Below are 20,468 nucleotides of genomic sequence, written 5' to 3' on the forward strand. Positions count from 1 at the left end.
TTGGCATTTTAGTCATACCTATCATTGTTTCAAGACCACTGTGTGTGCCTATACTTCAGGGCAAAACAAAAACAAACGTTTTACAAGTGCTTATGGCAAATTTCAGAAAAATAGCCAAAAAAGTATGCATTTCACAAACGATTTTCGGAACTTGTCTGTACATACATACGTGTCTGCCGCACACTTTTGTGGGAAAACGGATCGTCAAATGGAATTGGTAAAGGGACTTTTTCCTTTTTCGGATCGATTTTCGGATTTTTTGCTGCCTGGGTTAATAAATGGAGAAATATTGAAAATTTCTGCTGAATGCCTTAGTAGGTATTCACTCCTTCGTGGCTATTATAGTATTTATACGGTTTGGGCCCGAACCACGGCATCTCTGATCGCTCCAAATCGAGCGAACCAAAATTACATCTGTATGTTCCAATACATGATTCAAGTTCCAATAGAATTTAAATTTGGATTCGAGTTTCGTTCGATGACGAAATTCTATACTATTTATTTTGAAGTTAATATTCAAACTAGCTTATCAATACATTCACTTTCAGAAATGACTCTGCCCACCGCATTCTCATCAGCTATAGATTACTTTAGAGCTTCGGTTGATTTTCTAGACGCACATTCTTGGATCTATCATACTGCCAACACCCGATTTATCAAAGCTGGAATATTGGAAAAATTCCCTCATGATTATGTGGAGTATTTTCTACATTTGAACAACAGCGATTTAAATAAATTTCCCTTTTTGTACGAATGCGATGAAATCAATAACGGTATTAACTCTTCCGCCTTGCAAACATTTCGCTCAACACTTCGCAAGCTTATACCTAAGGAAGCGTATGATCAACCAAATGCACAAAGCCTGGCGAAGACCTTACCGATAAATCGGCTGCGAAAAATTAGTGCTAAGAAGCAGCACGAAATTATACAACTTTCTGAAGTTATACTCAGTCACTGTGGCGATGTTTCCTTGTTACTTGACTTTGGTTCTGGCTTGGGATATCTCAGCGAGTCGTTGTGCCTCGTTAACCAAAACTGGTGTATTCTTGGATTAGAGGGCGATAGTTCTCGTGTAATTGCTGCACACAAACGTCTGCAAGTGCTGATGCCGGAAGCCAGGAAGCGTGTCACCTACAAGGAACAGTTCGTTGAAGCGAACGCCGGTGAAGCTATTAAGCATCACATAGCTTCTAGTGGATTCGAAGATTTGCAGACGTTGCTCGACAAATGGGCAATTATAGGCTTACATGCATGTGCTGATCTTAGCGTGACAGCAATCAAGTTATTTTTTGAATTGGCATCAGTTAAATGTTTGGTCATCATGCCCTGTTGCTATCACAAACTGCAACATACTCCGGATGGCAACTTCGTAAACTTTCCACTCAGTGCTGCCTTGAAAACAGCTGCCGCAGAGAAAGACTCCAAAATACAAAGTTATTTTAATCGACCATTTTTACGTCTAGCATGTCAAGAGACTAGTGCACGTTGGCGTAACTGCTCAGAGAAGGAGCACCTGGCGCATGGAAAACAAATGTTTTGGCGCGCTGTTGCTGATGCCATTATAGACGATGCAGCTGTTGTAAAATGTCAACAACCTATTAAAAATGTGTGTCAAATAGAAAGTTTTGCAGGTTTTTGCCAACACTATGAACAGAGATCAAAGGAAACGGATGCGCAGCATCTAACTGTGCGCTTGTGGAATGAGGAACACGAAGAAAAATTTAATAAAATTTTCAATAGCTATGCTGATGTGGGACCGAAATTGGCCGAAGCTTTGACATGTCTGCAAACAACATTACAGGTCAGTGATTTTTATTTACAAATGCATATCGCCGTTTAAACAATAAAACCGCGTATCAACAAAATGCAAAACCGCGTATGTGAGGTTGCATAATTTATTTTCTATAGAGTAAATACACTCGTATTCCAAAAAGGTTCTCTCTTTTATAAAGCAATCGCATTTCAGGCTAGTATATTTCAGGACGAATGGATAAAGCTTGAGCCAAGAGCTTGAGTGAGCAAATCCAATTTTTGGCAAAAAATGTCAGTTATGCGGTTTCGCAGAACGACGATACGCGGTTTTGTTCTTTAAACGACGATATGCACATATATAAAGTACAGTTAAACGTAGCGATGGAATCACCTCGCTTTCAAATTTTGCTGTCTAATTACGAAAGCAAAAATCTCCTTTTCCGAGTAAATATAGTAATTTCAAATTTGTGTAAAATTACACAAAAATTGAAGAAAAATTAAAATCACTCGTATTTAATTTATTTTCCCGAGATGTAGTATTCAAATATTAATTTACATATGTATGTATGTATATACATTAGGGTGGTACTTAAAACCCCAATTTTTTCAGTCTCACCCTCCCAATCGGTAATACCGCGGACACAGATATCACGTATAAATTTTGGTCCCGATTGGAGTCGGTTAAGGCGTGTCCAAAAGGGATAATATGCCAGATGCCTCTATGGAATCAAAAAATTAATTATTATTTTTTCATTTAATAACCAAAGTCCATATTACTGAAGCCGAGCATATCACATATAAACTTTGGTCCCGATTGGAGTCGGTTAAGACGTCTTCATAGGGTAATCTGAACTTTGACCCCTGTGCGACACGTTTTAACCGACTTCAATCGGGATTAAAATTTATATGTGATATCTTCGCCTATGGTAGTCTCGATTTTGGGTATTAGATGAAAAACACTAACTTAAATTTTTTTAGTCTCCATAGAGGAATCTGATCTTTGTCCCCTCTGCGACACACCTCTCCAATCGGGACCAAAATTTATATGTGATATCCTCGACTAAGGTAGCATTGACGTAGGAGTTGAGGCTTAGGAAATCTGATGTAAAAATTTGCTTCTTACATTTAAGGACCACCCTAATATACATAAATGTGTTGTTGTACATAAGACCACGTCAAAAAAAATTAATTATCTCTCTAGGGTAAGCGTCAAGCCTTTAGTTTTCCCATAGGAATTTCACGTAAAAAATGAGTTCTTTCCTTTTGAGTTAAATATAATTTTCTAGCATCAATGAAAACGCTCGAAACTGTAAGAATACATTAACTACATGCCATTTAAGTATTACGCAGGCTCAGATTATTATAATTCATAAATTATGCTTTTTTAATTCCTTGTCCTATTTGGGCCCACTCTAGTATATACCAATATTTATTTATTTATTTTTTTGGAATTTAAGGAATCTGTGCATGCATAAAACATAAACGGCGTGTAATCAATGTGTTCTTACAGATTCGAATGTTTCATTGATCCTTGAAAATTATATTGACCTGAAAAGGAAAGCACTCATTTTCTTAAGTGTAATTCCTTTGGGAAAACTAAGAATATGAGTACATATTTGCTTACTTCCCAAGCCATCAGAAACCATTTCATTATTTCCGTATATTTCAGGGAGGTGACTTTGATCAGCTGTTTTGTAGGCAAATTTATTCCGCAGAAATTAGCAGCTTAGACTCAAAATGAAAAAAGGCTGACTATTAAATGTACGAATACAATGTTTGGATTCTGTTCTACCGCGTAAAAAAAAATATATATATACTGACTATGTGAGCAGAAACATTTTTGCCAAAAATGGTCTCGTTGGGTGGCGCCAGGGTCGATATATTTTGAAAAAAACGTATTTCTGCCCTGATTTGTTACATATTTGGCATGTTTGGTTGAAATGTAATAAGACATTGATTTGCAAAAAATTTAACCGCTGATGACGCTGATGTCAAAATAAAAAGTACCTTCGTTAAAAACCCTTTCAAGAACAATGTTAACCAAGCTTTTTTTGATGGAAATTTTAGTAACGTAACGCCAGTAACGTCACGCCAGATACTTCCGCTGATTAGACAAAAAGCAGAAAACATTTATACATTCATTTAAAACCTGGAAAATTAACCTTAAATATATTTCCAATATTACTACAAAAACTTGTATGCAAATAGTTTTGCCAAATTTGCAGAGTTTTGCAATTTTGTAATCGAAGTCAAAAGCCACTTTTGTTTTTTGTAACGAGATGCCAGCGCGTAAGTTTACTAATATCTTTAAATCGCTACTACCAACAGTTGTAATTTTTTTAATGAATAAGGGGCCTTTTAATTGCTATGCAAATCTAGAAAAACCTGTTTAAAATTTTGACTTTTTCAATACTTTTTTTAACATTTTTTAACAGATTTGCGTAGCATTGATTTTCAGATTTTGAGTTTTCAGTATCGTCGCTCGTATGCCAGAAACATGAATGTGTAAAAATAAAAATTTTGGGAAATCAAATTTGATAGTTGTTTTTTACTAGACTTACAGCCTTATTGCGTAAAAGCTTAAACAGACGGCAGCGTTGATCCGGAGTAACTCGGACTTAATCCGGATCAACAGCAGTTAATTCCCGAGTTGATCCGGATCAATGCTGCCGTCTGTTTATGCTTTTAGTCGTAAATTAGGCTAAATTGTACGACTCGATAACATTGGCATTGTCTACTGTCGTGTTGAAATAAGAAAACCACGAAAATCTTCGAAAACTTTGCAGTGCTGCCAAGTTTTTCCGTTTTAATACACTAATCGCGTCGAAATTTTAGGCAATGACATGAAATTTTCGATACGATTCGAGTCTCGAAAAATTCCTTGCATTCGACAGGACTCTCGCAATGAGACTGTTAATTCTACATTTATAACATAGAACACCCAAGGGTTAATGAAATCAACTAAATAATTCGGAACTGATAAATTTGCACATTCATGCTTCTGGTGCATTGTTCAAATTTTCGTTCAACTTTGTGTTGAATGCGAGAGTTGAATAGTGGAAACGGCCTTTCATCAAATCACCTTCAATGAGGTTGGTCGACAGCCAACTTTCGTTCAACTTTTGATTCAACTAATCGCATGTTAAAGTTGAACAATGCAAACACCAATTAACAATGAAAGAAAAGAGCCAAGAGACTTATTTTCTTTTAAACTTTTGGATAGTTTTCTAACTCAACTTACTTAATATAGATATATGAGCGCCGCTATAATTATTCGCCATTAAATTTGTGAAGTACTTAGAGATTCTCTACTAGGGCAGCATTGAGACAGGGTAGCCATAATAGATTTTTTTTCTGTGCCACCTCATTCGTGGTGTTTATTTGCCTTTGGATGTGAGATGTGTATTTAATGAATGTTTCTCTCCTATCAAAATACCATTTTGTTCGCCAAATTTTCGATTGCTAGCGAAATTTTTGGTGGAATTGAAATTGGTTTTGTGATAGTTTTTAACACCACGGTGATAAAACAAATCACGAAATATACCCGTTACAAAACTCTGTGCAGGTTGTAGGTAGGGTCGAGGACAACATGCAAATAGGGGTTTCTTATAGTTCCTGATGCACCTATCTATTAATAGCTTGACCATTTTTCATCCGATTTTAAAAATTAAAAGTGTTTAAAAAGGGAATTTATAGACCTTTAATGATGTACAGCCATAATTTGTTAGACTTAGATTCTTGGAAGTTTTCAACGGGCAAAATTAAAAAAAAAAACCCCTTCTTCTCTTAATTTTTTCAACTTTGGCCGTCGCTAATTAAAAATTTTTTTTTGTGAAAGTTGCCAACTATCTAGTATTTATCTAGAAGTACATTTATTTCGTATAAACTGATATCTCGCCTAATGCAATCACATAAAAATTTAAAGTAGAAATACGGCCCTGAATTTATATGTGTGTATGTACCGGGTTTTCCGATTTTTTTGAGCAGTGCAATTAAGGAATTCATGAATATTTACTCAAAACTGATATATACAGTGGCTCTTTAGCAAAAAAAAAAATGGGCCATTGTAAATATCAATTTTGAGTAAATATTGACGATGGTCAAAGTTGGAAAAATATAGAAAAAAGTGGCGGATTTTTCACTTTTACCCGATGAAAACTCCCAAAAAGGTAAAACGGTGTTCACACAAGGCGATTTTCAGGCAATTTTAGAGGCGTTTAGTTGAATCAAAAGTTGGCTGCCCCCCAACATCATTGGAAGCGGTTAGTTGAAAGGCCGTTCACACCAGGCGATTGCTGCTTTCAACAAAAAGTTGCGTATAAAATCGCCTCATGTAAACACCGTATAATACTAATAATGTATTGTTGAACATAATTTTAAGAGCCTATAAATCCCCTTTTCTAAACATGTTTGGTTTGTAACATCCGATAAAAATAGTGGAGCGTTTAATAGATAAGTGCATCAAGTACGAAAATAACGTTTTTTTGTATAAAATCTAAGTGGAGGGTACAGCAGCTAAATACATATAAGAAACCTCGTTATCCTCGACCCTACCTACAACCCACACTAAGTTTTGTTTGGGGTGCATTTCGTGACTTTCTTTTTGTAGCACCGTGTAATTACTGTTTTCCCGCATATGTATAATCAATCGTATAAATTAATTCATATTTGAATAGCGCTGGGACCACTGCAGCTGTGATTTTTTTATCAAGTTGTATTGTATTGTATTATTACAATACTTACTATCATGCGAAATTTTCTTCTTAATGCTAATTCTGTTTATATGCACCGCCAAAAAATATTTTACCTGACTAGATATTTATTTACAAAACGTACCACTTCCCCAATAAACAAGGAATAAAATTGTTTATTATGTATGTAGTCATTATTAAAAACTTATTATTAAGTACTGAAATAAAGTTATAAAGACTCCATTAAAAAAATCGCATTTTCATTTTAATTTTTCTAATAAACATTTTTCGTACAAGAACGCGAAAATGTGGTGCATACTCTGTATGTAGTCCTTTGGTTACAGTATAACGTTAATAACAAACATTTGTACTGTCTTAAATTAAGCATTATAGATAGTAATTGATGAGAAAATAATTTACTTCCACTAGATCAAAATTAATAATAATTTTCCTCCCTAGAAACTGTGCGAGAACATTGTGCTTTACGACCGATTATGTTACATGCAGGAATTTGCTGATGCGCAACCAGATTTGAAATTAAATGTACAATTTCAAAAGATTCTGGATGAGAAGTTATCACCACGATGCTATGTCTTAATTGCCGAGAAGTTATAATGCTGCTGATAGCGAAAGTGAAAGTGAAATGGGCTTAGACACGAGCTGTGTACTGTGTTTATATATGTACATACATACATACATACATATGTATGCTTGTATTTACCTGTTTTAAGTTTAAAACGTATTCGCTGCTATTACTCTTCCGAAAAGCTTTCAAGTTCCAGGTATAAAAGCACCTCTTATAATACAATTAGCTTTGTGGCGTACTTACAAAAAATATGCAGTTACATATACAAACGTACATATGTATGTATGTATGTTTGAATAAGCATACATATACTAACTATAACGTTGAAGTACAATATTTAAATGTATTTGACTGGGTTTACTAAAGGCTGGTTTTTGCTAATGTTAAATTCAATTGCAAATATAGTAAAATACTCGTAGCGCTTTTAGTTTTTCACTCTGACGTCAGATATTCGAAAATGATTTAAAAAATTCAGTGAAATGTGCTTAGAGAAGAAGTATGAGTATCAAATTATAGAGGAAATCCTATAGAATTTAAGCAGATTCAACTAAACTCTATATTTTAACAGACATTTCGTATATAATAGAATTTATTCCCATGAGAACAATTTGCAAAGTGAAAGGCTAAATAGCCTAATTCTCAAATTTTGAAAAACCATCGATGTTTCAGCATTGAAGCATGCATTGAATTTTTTAAATAATTTTTAGAATTAATCGTATCTTTGAAATTACAAAGTCATTTAAAATAAATCCTGACGTCGGAGAGAAAAAATAAAAACGCCACTTTAAATTAGAAAAGTAAGTTTCCAACCCATTTATTTATCATTTATTTTATGGTAGGAGAGCTTCTAAGAATTTGTTAAACCGCTTCTGAATTTTGAAAAGTAAAATTGTCATTTTTAACCGACTTCCAAAAAAGGAGGAGGTTATCAGTTCGTCGGAATATTTTTTTTTATTTTTTTTTTATGTATGTTACCGCATAACTTTGCACCACGTCAACCGATTTTTGCAACGGAAAGGTAGTGTCTCAGAGGTGATCCCATACTAATTTGGTTTAGATCCGATCATTGGATCCTGAAATATATACATAGATATATATATATTTTTTTAAGTCGGTTTTTTTTTTGCTAAAAATTACTTGTTAGTATATTCTCTTATCGGATCTCTCTTTCTTTTTTTTCAATATATCGACACTCGGATGTTGTTTGAATGTAGAAGAAATAAAGAAGTCCCTTCATAATTTTACCATGATCAAAGAATGCAGATAATAAGAAGAAGGGCAACTCTTTTCATCCAATCAAAAAATATGCTAGGACAAAAGAGAAGGCACACCCCTGTTGCACGCTTTCGCTACAATTATAACGAGTTGTCCCTTCTTATTATCTACGTTCTTTGCCATGATCATATTCGAATAACAAATAATCAAATTAATTTATAAATAAATATATATAAATACATTTAATTTTAAATAAATGCGTTATTTGATTGCCTTTTTACTATGAAGTTCTGGAACTGCTTTTTAAATTTTTTTTTTATGTGGTTGGAATTACATAAAATATGGGTGCGTTTCAGCTAGTAATCTAAGCCGAAAGCAGGATGAAAATACCGTTACTCCGCGGCTGTGGTTGCAAGTTCAAAGGTATTCCAGAATTTCTCATTACGTTTTATCAGAAATTTAACCAACCAAAGAATCCTCTGCAGCACTTCCGAATTTATAGCACAAATTACTATTATTCCTATCGAAATCTATATATATATAATCTATGTATATAAAAGATCTGTACGGTTCGCCCGATTTTCAAAAATGAGGTGTCAAATTAAAGCGCTTGGTCTGTAGATGTGCAATAAGGTTTTACTTTTTCGGAAAAAGAGTTGCCACCTGATAAAGAATTGCATTCAAATAATTTAATAACCGCCCGTTCGATTTTCAAAAGTGAGGTACCACTTTTTTGAAAAAAGTTGCCACCTGTTAAGAAATTAAGCTCAAATTAATTAAAAACTTAATTCAGTTATTAAATATGAGTATCAATCGAAATGGTTATGAAACCACGTATAGGAGGGTTGCCACATATGAAAAAAATATAATTAAATTTTAATTAAAGGAATTTGGTATGTGAATAGGGTATCGCTTATGGGTGTCATACAAAAGAGGTTTAAGGCTCTGTTATGCATACGTGGCATTGCATGCACTGCTATACCATTTTTACGTAGAAATCAAAAAAAAACAGACTTTTACGTTTGTAATGCTGTGCGTTGGGTAACCGCTTACACGCGAAGCTCATTTAACAGATTCCTTATGTGACAACGCTCAAGCAATGCCAAGTATGCATAACGGAGCCTTTAAGAAGGTAGTAGTTTGAAAATATTTTGAATAGGGTTGCCACCTTTTGAGAAGTCTAATTAAACTATTTTTTATATGAAATATTGACGATGGATGTAAAATGAAAGAGCTTCAAAAAATACTTAGTTTGACAATTTAGAAAATTTTTGATGTGTTTGCGGGTTGCCCCAGTTTAAAGGGCTAAACTAAAATTATTTAATAAGTTAAACGAATTACTAACCGATGGTTATCAATAGAAATGAGTTTAAAATCCTTTATTTGAGAACTATATTTAGGAGGATTGCCACGTGTTTAGAAAATAAATTTCAACTTAATTCATCAGTTACATGAAATATTTATAAAAATGTCAGACGAAAAATATTTAAGGAAATTTTAGTTCGAAAATAATTTTTAAGAGGGTTGCCGCCTCTTTTGAAAGTGGTATTTTGTTTAATTATACATAAGTTACATGAAATTGTAAAATACGGTTATCAAAAGAACGAGTGTTAAGAAATCTTTAAGCTGAACATTTTTTTTTTGTTGAAAAATGTTGACTCAAATTATTTAATAAGTTAAATGGATTGTCAAAAGATGGGTACCAATCGAAATGGATTTGAAAAAAATTTATTTCTAAACTGTATTTAGGAGAGTTGCCATGCGCTTAAAAAAATTAAATTCAACTTAATTCATCAGTTAATTGAAATATGTATAACAATGCCAGGCGAAAAATTTTAGTTTGAAAATACTTTTAAAGGGGTTGCCATCTCTTTGAAAAGTCGAATTTGTTTCTTTTATACGAAAGATATATAAATGAAATATCGAAATATTAGTGTCAAACGAATGAGTTTTAAGAAAACTATAGGCTGATAATATTTTTAATTAGAGTTGCCATCTATTTTTTTTTGAAGGTCATCACATCTGCACTGTTGTTTGGAATTTTCAAAATGAGAAGTGAAATTAAAGAACTGGGACTCTACATAGATGTGCACAGGTTTTATTTTTGAAGTTATAGGGAGATTTGAAATTTGATGAAATGAAAACCGACACAATGCGAGACCTCTCATTGGTGGAACAGTTCTTCTCGAGAGCGGGTACAATTTCGAAAAAATGGCTATATCATCGGCGATCATTTTCAAAGAAATATCGTGCCGAATTAGTAACTTCCGCATAGAAAATGCAGGCAGTGGTATTACATATACAAGGGCGTAGCCAGTCCTAGACCTAGGGAGGGGCCATGAGTTTATATAGGCGGGCAAATGATTTAATTAAACTTTATTGTTTTTTGTGTGTGTATATAAATATAATTTTTTAGGTTTGAGTAATGATAAGTGTTCTGGTATCCTCAGAAAATCTTTTTAAAACGTTTGATGTAAGTTCATCTCCCATTTGCTCAACCAATTTGCGATGAACGCCATTCGAGCGGTCTTCTTGCATTGTTGATCGTAGCAAAGTTTTGACCCGCCAAAGTGTGCTGAACGACCTTTCAAAGGACGCAATTTAGTCCGTAAAAGCTCGACACTATATGCAACGGCGCATTCCGTGGAAAGCAATTTCAATTGAATATTATTTCCAATGGTGTTATTAAAGGCCTGATTATGCATACTTCGCATAACTTTGCACTAAAATCAACAGATCGCTAAGTTTTTCAAGTTCTGCGGAGACGTAATTCAATATTTGAGGGCTCAGTTATATTCGTTGCTGATTCTAAAAGCTGTGCAGAGTGATTGTGTTCTTTTATTATTGTTATGATTTGTCTTATATGGTCAGCACACTTATGGTGTTTTCGTTTTTAAAAAAAATTTTGCCTTTTTATTGCCCGGCTGGTAGTGTTTGTTCCCAGAGGGCAATGAGAAGGTAACGTTTTTTGGTAGAAACGAAAACGCAATTAATTACACCCAGGTTTTCCGACTGGAGTGCCTTGGCTACTGGCTCATGAATCTTGCTTTATTTCTAAATTAGGCATAATGACAATATGAATGTGGTCTGTCCAGCTGCAGAGAGCAATACAATATTTTTAAATAATGTACATGCAAGGTAAATGCCCGTTTTCCTTTCCGTCATTTTTATTAAAGTGAACAAAACACAGATCAAAAATCAACCGTCACTTACAATAGAAGTGTACTCGTACGCCCAACTATCTAAAGTTTTAGAAAACTTTTACTGGTTTTGCGTTCTCGTACCCGAAAAACTTGCAAAGTAGGGGAAATTGAGAGAGCAAAATGTGAAAGAGAGCTGCAAATTTCTGGTGGAAAAATTTTTCCCAGCTAAAACTTGCAAGTAAGAAAATCAGCTGATCATAAACAAATGTTTGAAAATATCGCCTTTTTGAGTTACTTATTGCAAATTTTATTATAAATGCTAGTATACAACTAAAAAGTGCGTAAATTTAATAAGCTCAACGTTTGTTGTGTTTATTTTTCGTTAATTTGCTATTAAACTCCAGTTTGTTTACTTTAGTGTGTGCCGACTATGGTTGCCGTACGCCATTTCTCGTTTGTACCATAATTTACCTTTAAATATACCAAAATAGATTTAAATGCAGCATGCTGAAATGTTGTTTTGCTGAAGTTTTCGGCTTTGGTAGGTTGATTGTTGAAATGAAAATTTTATAATTTTAAAGCTACATCTGTAGCTATATCTATTACATTTTCTTTGGATCAATGATGGGTGTTTGGAGGAGATACTCTTGTTTTTGAATGCGTCACCATGTGATGTCACAAATAATTATGAAAAAAATAACTTCTTCATTCCGATATAATTAGTTGGTATTTTAAAAAGGTTTGCGATTCCAAAAGTATGCAATTGTATAAAATGCAAATTTGGGGAAAATGTACCAAACAGATAATAAATTGCCAAATTAATCACCAGTGGTAACTGTGCAAATGATCAGCTGTTTCGAAGGTTGCAAGTCTTTGCAAATTTTGCGTTCTCGTACTTCTGTTGATACTTCGTCTCTTTGAGAGCTCAGAACTTTTGCTGCTGGACAATTTTGTCCTCTCAATCCGAGCACACACCTATTTTCTGTTGCCTCTCTTTACTGAATTCGGGGAATCAAGGCACATAAATACAGGTAGAAGCCAAAATGACGTTGCTCTCATGAGAACCAAACTTTTAACTTCAACTTGTTTTTATTTTATTTCCTATATTTCGTTGTTTTTCATGTGGTGTTAAATATAAAGCAGATACCACTAATTTTTTGTAACCTGCCTCAATGTCCTTCGCGTAAGGAGCGTTGCGAAAGCAGCTGTGGGGCGGAGCTGCAGCGAAATGCCTTGCTGTGCGTTAACCATTTTAAAGGAGCAGATTTCACACCAACACCGGGAGGTACAGGAAAGGCACGTTTGATGCCAAAAGCTGTTCCTATGACCCTTATGCCGAAAAGTCCCTCCAACAACACTACAACTCATAAATCAAATACAGAAAACAACATACAAGTTAACAAATTTTAACTAAACAAAATAAATAAATAAAAATAAACTTCAAATTTACTTAAAATCGTCAACCAGTGAAATGTATTTTTTTATTTTTCCTTACACACGCTCATTTTTAGTTTTACTTTGCCGAAAACTTTGACTTTTGTAGGTTTGACGTCAAATTGGCTTCTACCTGTTTTTATTGTACCATGTCGGGGAATTACCGAACTTTATTTATTGCTTTTTTTTTTTAGTTTGGCCTTACAGCTCCAGTTATGATGGACAAAACCCGATATTTTTGTCCATTATAGGTGGAACCGAGTCTATTTTAACCGCGTTTTTTCATGTATTTGAACGGGGACTTGACAAATAGGTACATAATAACAGAGTTTCCATCTTAAGCGAGTCCATTATAAATAGATTACATTGTATAAACGCATAATTCATTTAACGCGATGTAAAAATTGTCTGGTTTTGTTTATATAGCCCGTTTTTAATTGGAATTATTATTATAATAAATTTGTATTACTTTGTATTGTATTTATTAATGTATTATTAAACAAAAGTCGCATATAACCAAGAGTTTTTGTTTACTTTTGAATATGGTTTCATTGAGTTCGCACAAGTTATATGATTATGGACTTGGAAGTGATGAGATCGCTTAGTTTTCGGAAGAAAGATTCTGCGAGAGATTTACATGCCTTTTTTGCGTTGTCGATGGCGAATAAAGACGACGATGGAACGATGAGCTTTCCAACGATAAAGATAAAGGCAGACCATGTCGTTCGAATGGACACCGACGCTGCAGCTCTGAAAGTATTCAACCCGGAACTCGCTGGTGGTAGCAGAGGCAGAGGGAGGCAGTGTCGCCATTTTAGAGATTTTCCCACTAGATCTAGCGTTTTTTTTTCTACTTAGCGGTAAAAGTTATAATTCGGTGACTAGCGCGATTTTTAGCGTTTATTTAGGAGATCTTAGCTAGTTTTTGCGATTTTATCCATATTTATCGCAATTCTTTATAGGGTGTTTACAACTTCGTTGAAAGCAGTTAGTTGAAAAGCAGTTTACACCACTTTCAACTAAAAGTTGCCTCTAAAATCGTCGTATGTAAACACAGTATTACATTTACGTTTTGCAATGCGATAGGACACTCAAACGTTACTTGGCGTCCCTAATTTATGTTGTTTAACTAATTTCGGGTTTTTGACATTGCATCAAAACACTTCTGCAGTACCAAAAACTTCTGCAGTCAGCCCACCCATTCGCGAAATATTTACTAACACGTTAAATTTCATACAAAATAGATTTTATCCATTAAACAGATGGCTGAAGGTCGTGCCTTATTCGGATCCTCTCCTACATATATGATCTCTTATTTTATCAAATAAAATTGAACTGACAAATTATTAAAGAAATTCGTTTTTCATAAAAGTTCACAGAATTTAAATGATTTAGCGGGATTCTAACGATTTTTGTCTATAAATCTGGCGGGATGACAAACAAATAAATGGCAACACTGGAGGGAGGCCCCACTGTCTTGGAAAGTCCTGGTGGAGAAGGGCTTCACTTGGCATTTCCAATTTGCGTTGGTTGGCACAGAAGAGAAACGACTGTCGTGCTCTTTTAGACTCGCCCGAAATCGCTTAGGCGGCTACAGCGCCAATAAATAAGAAGAAGAAAAGGTTTAATTTTCTTGAGTCTAGGGGTGGGCAGCTGTCCCACAACCACCTACCCTCCTGTATACGACCATGGTTACATATGAATACATACAATTAAATATTTTACATTTTACCTTCATAAGTACATCACTGCCCATACAAAAAAATATCGGTACTGTGTTTCCATTTGAATTATAAAATCTATTATATATTTTAAGAAGTGCACCAAAATATATCGGAAAAATATCAAGATTTACGTGAGCTGGACCGATTTGAAAATACCTCCAAAAATGCACTTTTTTATGAATAAAAATAGTTCATTAAAGATTTTTTTTTTAAATCCCCCCAAATGACAAACCGGTTTAAGCTTGAAAAATTTGCATACAAAAAATTAAAAACTTGTCAACGGAATCGTAATAATGAGTTTTTTAACTTTTTTCAAAGATTGGTACACTTGGGCCTCTTTTTATGCGTTTTTTGTATGCAGATTTGAATTTATGCGGTTTTCAAACCATTTTTTCGCTGTAGCGATTTTGTTTTTTCGAAGGTTTTTATTACTTGTTTTCAGTTTGTAAGAGACAATGCTTCTGATAAATAAATTGTCTTTGTATTCTTACATAATTCATGTATTTATTGTGGTATTTTTTTTTATTGCATCACTGGATTTTTTTATGCGGTTTTTCAGAATTTTTTACATGGAGTATCTGAATTTATGCGGTTTTTGAAAATGCTGGAACGCATCCTCTGTTTTTGTATGAAAGTAAAGAACTTTTATACGTTTTTTTTTATGCGGTTTTCTGAGGAACGCATGCACCGCATAAAAGAAGACCTAAGAGTATAGGAAAAACTTGAATAACTGAACCTAAACTATTCCGATTTAGACTTGTGAGGTATCATTGGAAAAAATACCTTTCACCCTTTTTATCTCTTAGCTAATAAACCTATTCAAAGGATGAAAGAGAAAGTTAGGATGAACGAGCGCCATTCCAAGTTGAATTAAGATATATTGGTATTTGTAGAAAAAAATTGGACGTAAATGAGTCTTTTTTACACAGAAATAAAAAAAGTGGGAAAGTACCTTTCTATTGAGACTCCATAAGTTTCAGATTAGTTTTAGCGTAGTTATTCAAGTTTTTTATAAATCAGTATTTGAAAAAAGTTAGAAAAACCATCAAAAATCTCATTATTACGATTACGTTGAAAAGATTTTTAAATATTTTTATGCAGATTTTTTAAGCTTAATCTGTTTTCTCATAGGTTTAGGTTAGGTTAGGTTAACTCGGCTGCCCTAATCCCTCAGGAAAAGGGCACACTTAGGCCACCAAGGGCCCGTTGTGATGCCGTATAAGAGACTCCATATGTCCCTCCTCTTACCCTAGTAGTGGAACCACTTCGTTGCTCTGATGAAGCGCACAAAGTCATAGACACTGGCTGAATCCAGTTCGGCCAGACATTCAAAAGAATAATGGAGGAACGAGCATCGGCGAGCTCTAGCCAGAGCAGGATAGTGGCATAAGTAGTGCTCCACGCTTTCGATTTCCTCCTCATCGCGGCAGCTACGACAGTAGTCGTTTGACTGCAAACCCATTCTAGTGGCGTGGATTCCCATCAGGCAATGCCCGGTGAGAACTCCAATAACATGCCGCAACAGTGGTCGCTCCAAGTGGAGAAGAGGGTGAGATCTACGCTTGTCAAGCTTAGGCCAGATATGTCTTGCTATCCTGCAAGTAGGCTCCGCAGACCATCTTTTATTAGCCTGTCCGACGAAGTTATTCTCAAGCCAGAGCTTGCAAGAAGATAGCGGAATGCCCGCATTACGGGCTGTACTGATTGCAGGCAACAAGGTTCCTTTCCTTGCTAGTTCATCTGCAGTACAGTTTCCTGGTATGTCTTTGTGGCCTGGCACCCACACAACATTAGTGACGTAACACCTTGCCAGTTCATTAAGAGTACGTCTACATTCCAAGACAACCTTCGACGTAGATTTGTCACTATTAAGTGCTTTAGTAGCCGCTTGGCTGTCAGATAAGATTGTTACCGCCTTCAGATTAATTAGAGAATCGATCAGCCAGCTTGCAGCTTCATTTATTGCTGTTAGTTCAGCCTGAAAAACGCTGCATAGATCTGGCAGACGGAAACTGAGGCTAAGTGAGAGTTCTTGCGAGTATACCCCACTTCCTACCTTCAGATCCAACTTGGAGCCATCAGTGTAGATGGCTGTTGAGTCAGAATACGATATCAGGACCGAATCCTCCTCCCATTCTTCCCTTGAGGGGATCCTTGTCCGGAAATAATTCTTTAGTCCCGTAGACGGGACTGTGTAGTCCAGGCGCCTAAAGTCATCTGGAAGATTTTCCAAGATCCTAGAGTGCCCAAACCTCGTGTCACTCCATTTGATTAGCGCATTTAATCTAATAGCATTACAGCTTGCCTGTAGTTTACCATATAGGTCCACAGGTAGCAAGTGAAGCAAGGTCTCTAGGGCTTTAGTCGGCGTCGATGGTAACGCTCCCGTGATCATCATGCACGCCACCCTTTGGACCGCTGTTAATTTGTTTCTTATTGTAGATTTATCTACGGACGGCCACCAAACCGTTATGCCGTAGAATAGAATGGGACGCACAACCGCTGTGTACATCCAGTTCACAATATGAGGCTTCAATCCCCATTTTTTCCCAATCGCCGATTTACAGGCATACATAGCAGTTATAGCTTTCTTGCAGCGCTCTTCTATATTGCGCCGCCAAGTTAACTTTCTGTCAAGAATAACGCCCAGATATCTAACCTCCTCCGAGAAAGTCAGTACGATACCGTTCAAGGAAGGAGGTTGTAGCCGGACAGCTTTCGTTTTCTTTGAAAACAGAACCATGGCCGTTTTTGCCGGATTGACACTAAGTCCTACTTCTTTGGACCAGGTATCCACGACGCGTAAGGCGCCTTGAACTAAGTCACATAGAACTTGGGGGTGCTTACCAATTGCCGTCAGGGCAAGATCATCCGCGTAAGCAATGACTTGGCAACCTGTGCCTTGCAACCGTGACAGCAGGGTATCCACAGTTAGATTCCAAAGAAGTGGGGAGAGAACACCGCCTTGTGGGGTTCCGCGACTCGCATATCTTGTTATAGATACCTCCCCCATCTCCGAGTAAATAGTTCTACTGCCTAAGAGGCGACGAACAAACTCAACCATAGGGTGATCCAGCCCAAGGCGAGCTAGGGCTTGAAGGACCGCTCCCGGGAGAACATTATTGAAGGCACCCTCGATGTCCAGGAACACGCCTAGTGCAAATTCCTTAAAAGCGAGAGTCTTTTCAATGGTGCTGACAATACTATGCAAAGCTGTATCCACAGATCTACCTTTCCAGTAGGCGTGTTGACAGCTAGAGAGATTATTTACATCAATTTCCTGTCGGATCTGCAAGTCTACAAGTCTTTCCAGAACCTTGAGAAAGAAAGAAGTAAGGCTTATCGGTCGAAAGTCACTTGGTTTAACGTGGGAGGGTCTACCTCCCTTGGGAATAAAAACAACTTTCGCCAGGGTCCAACCCTTGGGTATGAAACTAAGCTTGATACAAGCCTTATAGATTAAGACAAGTATCGGACATAACACGTCAGATGCTGACTGAAGTTGGGCAGGGAAGATACCATCCATACCTGGAGATTTGTAGGGCTGGAAGGACTTTATGGCCCAGTCTACCCTTTGTACATCAATGAAGTCCGCTGAAGTCAACGGCCGTTCAGAGATAATAGCCGCGGTGTTGGGCTCCGCAGTACATCCTGGAAAATGCGCGTTCATTAGGACTTCAAGCATTTCCTCACGAGACATCGGGTTCGTCGGACTTTTCGCAAGCACCTTTCGCAGGCGATTTCCCTCCGACTGACCCTCTATGCTATCGCAGTAATCCTTCCAGGAGTCCCTTTGGGCTTTCCTGGTGGCATTTTTGAATTTCTTCAGGGCTGCCTTATATGCAGCCCAAGAACCATCGCGCTTTGCCGCATTAAAGAGTATCCTGCTTTCCTTCCTTAGAGAGGCGATTTCTTTGCTCCACCAGTGTGGCTTCTTCTTTCCTCTCGGAAGTACAAGTGGGCAGGAAGCAGATAAGGCCGAATTACAGGCTTCGGTAATGCAATCAACGGCTTCTTCAATTTGTTCCGATGAGCCTAACTCACCGAGAGAAGCAAGGTTTGCGAGAGAAAGCTCCGCTTCATCAGGTGGGGACAGTAAGCCTAGCTTACTGAGAGAAGCCTTGTTGAGCAAATTCCCCGAGAGTACTTTCCTAAACTTAGTCCAGTCAGTACGTCTCTTGTTTCTGTAAGCGGCCGAGCCCGGAAGTTCAAAGGAGATTACAAATGAGAGATACATGTGATCAGAGAATGAATGGTCGCTCAGTACCTTCCACTCCCTAATACTCTCAAAGAAAGCGCTAGACGATAAGGTAATATCTAATACCTCCTTCCTATTTGAGGTTACAAAAGTGGGTTTATCACCAATATTACAGATGGCTAGATTATATAATAATATAAAATCAAGTAACAACTCACCCCTCGGGTTGATGTCGGTAGATCCCCATACCGCGTGATGCGCATTCGCATCGGCTCCTATGACTATGGGAAACTTCCTCGAGTTGGCCTCTTTCACCACGTCCAGTAACCGAGCGGGAGGGCAGTCTTGGCGATCGTAGGGCATGTATGTACTGATCAGCCAGAGTGTTGTGGATTGGCTTTCCACAGAGATGCTCACCGTATCTTCATCGCTGAACTGTGTGAGTAAATTATAAGAAATACTTTTTTTGATTAATATACATGCCCTGATCTTACCTGCCACAGGTGCCGACACTATGCGGTAAGCATCAGAATTAAGTCCACAAACCCTGCGCTTAACAACCCAGGGCTCCTGGACAAAAACTAGCTCCTCCCCTCTATCACTGAGGTGCAGGAGCAGAGCTGCAGAAGCTGCTTTAGAGTGATGAAGGTTTATTTGTAGAACCTTCATCCACAGCTTATAAAATATCGTCCCCGTCCATCACTTCTGGCGGGGTTCTATCGAACGCCTCAACGATGGTATCATCGGCGTCCTCTGAGTCCGACGTCAGAAGCAGGTTCCCGAACTCCCTCGTCCACCGGTTAAGTACCGATCCGTCACCAGAAACAGATTGCGTATGTTTCCGCTGCCGAGTCTGACCTCACCACCGGGCAAGTGGCCTCGAGAACCTCCTGGACCTCTTGGTTAGAAGCAGGACCGCTCAAGGCGTTTTCTGCTCCAGATATAGGGCCGCCTTTAGGCGGAAGATTGCCAGCCTCGGGTTCACCCTCGGTGTTCCCCGGCTCTATCATTTTACCCTCATTCCCTTTTTGGGTTTTGAGGGTAATGGAGTAAAAGCCGTAGCTAATTACTCCCTTGCAGTCAGCAAGGATCGGGAGAGACTCCTCGTTTATCACCAAGGTGATGTAACGTTGCTGCTCCCTAACCTCGCTGACCTTCACTACTTTCCAATCAAGGGCTGGTAGTGCATCGTTTGAGACCTGGATGATATCCAGAATCTCCTCAGGACTCGAGGGTTCCTCTGGGACCCAGGCTCTGGCTCGCGGCTTACAAGGAATTTCATCCCTGTGCACTGCCACCAAGTCAGCGCTGGGCCACAGTTCCCCAAGAGAAGAAATTGCTTCCTTATAAAGTCGCGCCGACCGTTCATCAGCGCAGGAAACTAATTTGATGCGGCCTTGGTAGAGACCAGCATCGCGGACAGTTGGTGCAGGGCCAGGATTTTTCCGGAGAATCTCCTTGTACACCCGGCAGAGACCCACCAGGACGGACCTCCAGTTGTCGGCCGTCAGGTTTCCTTCCGGGTGCCCCCTATCCATAACCGCCAGGATCAAGTGGTCCTTGGCCACATCACTGAAAGCCCTCAGAGCCCTTGGAGGGTTAAGAGGGCTGTTAGCGTTAGAGGTTTTGGGCCTCTTAGGAGCAGCATCCACGTTGTCTGCTGACCTTTGCCTTTTGCTTCCCAGCTCCCTAGGACGAGAGTGAGTGGGTGCAGGTTTGTTGGCG

General features: G+C 37.5%; 1 protein-coding gene across 2 annotated transcripts in view; it reads left to right on the forward strand.

The window, feature by feature from the left end:
• The first annotated feature begins 477 nt into the window (after positions 1 to 477).
• LOC118743540 (methyltransferase-like protein 25) overlaps positions 478 to 20,468 on the forward strand; it is a 36,239-nt gene continuing 16,248 nt past the window's right edge. Inside the window, exons 1-2 of one of the 2 annotated variants that reach the window (XM_036476293.1) lie at positions 481 to 1,801; positions 6,903 to 7,917. In XM_036476293.1, the coding sequence (XP_036332186.1) occupies positions 551 to 1,801; positions 6,903 to 7,058 (1,407 nt within the window). In that variant the 5' untranslated portion in view covers positions 481 to 550 and the 3' untranslated portion in view covers positions 7,059 to 7,917. Of the gene's footprint in view, positions 1,802 to 6,902; positions 7,918 to 20,468 lie in introns of those variants that run through there. The other variant, XM_036476295.1, reaches the window with a different exon arrangement.

The sequence above is a fragment of the Rhagoletis pomonella genome, unplaced genomic scaffold (genome assembly GCF_013731165.1).
Source record: "Rhagoletis pomonella isolate Grant_MI unplaced genomic scaffold, Rhpom_1.0 Rhpom_scaffold_00007, whole genome shotgun sequence".
NCBI classification, from domain to species: Eukaryota; Metazoa; Arthropoda; class Insecta; order Diptera; family Tephritidae; genus Rhagoletis; species Rhagoletis pomonella.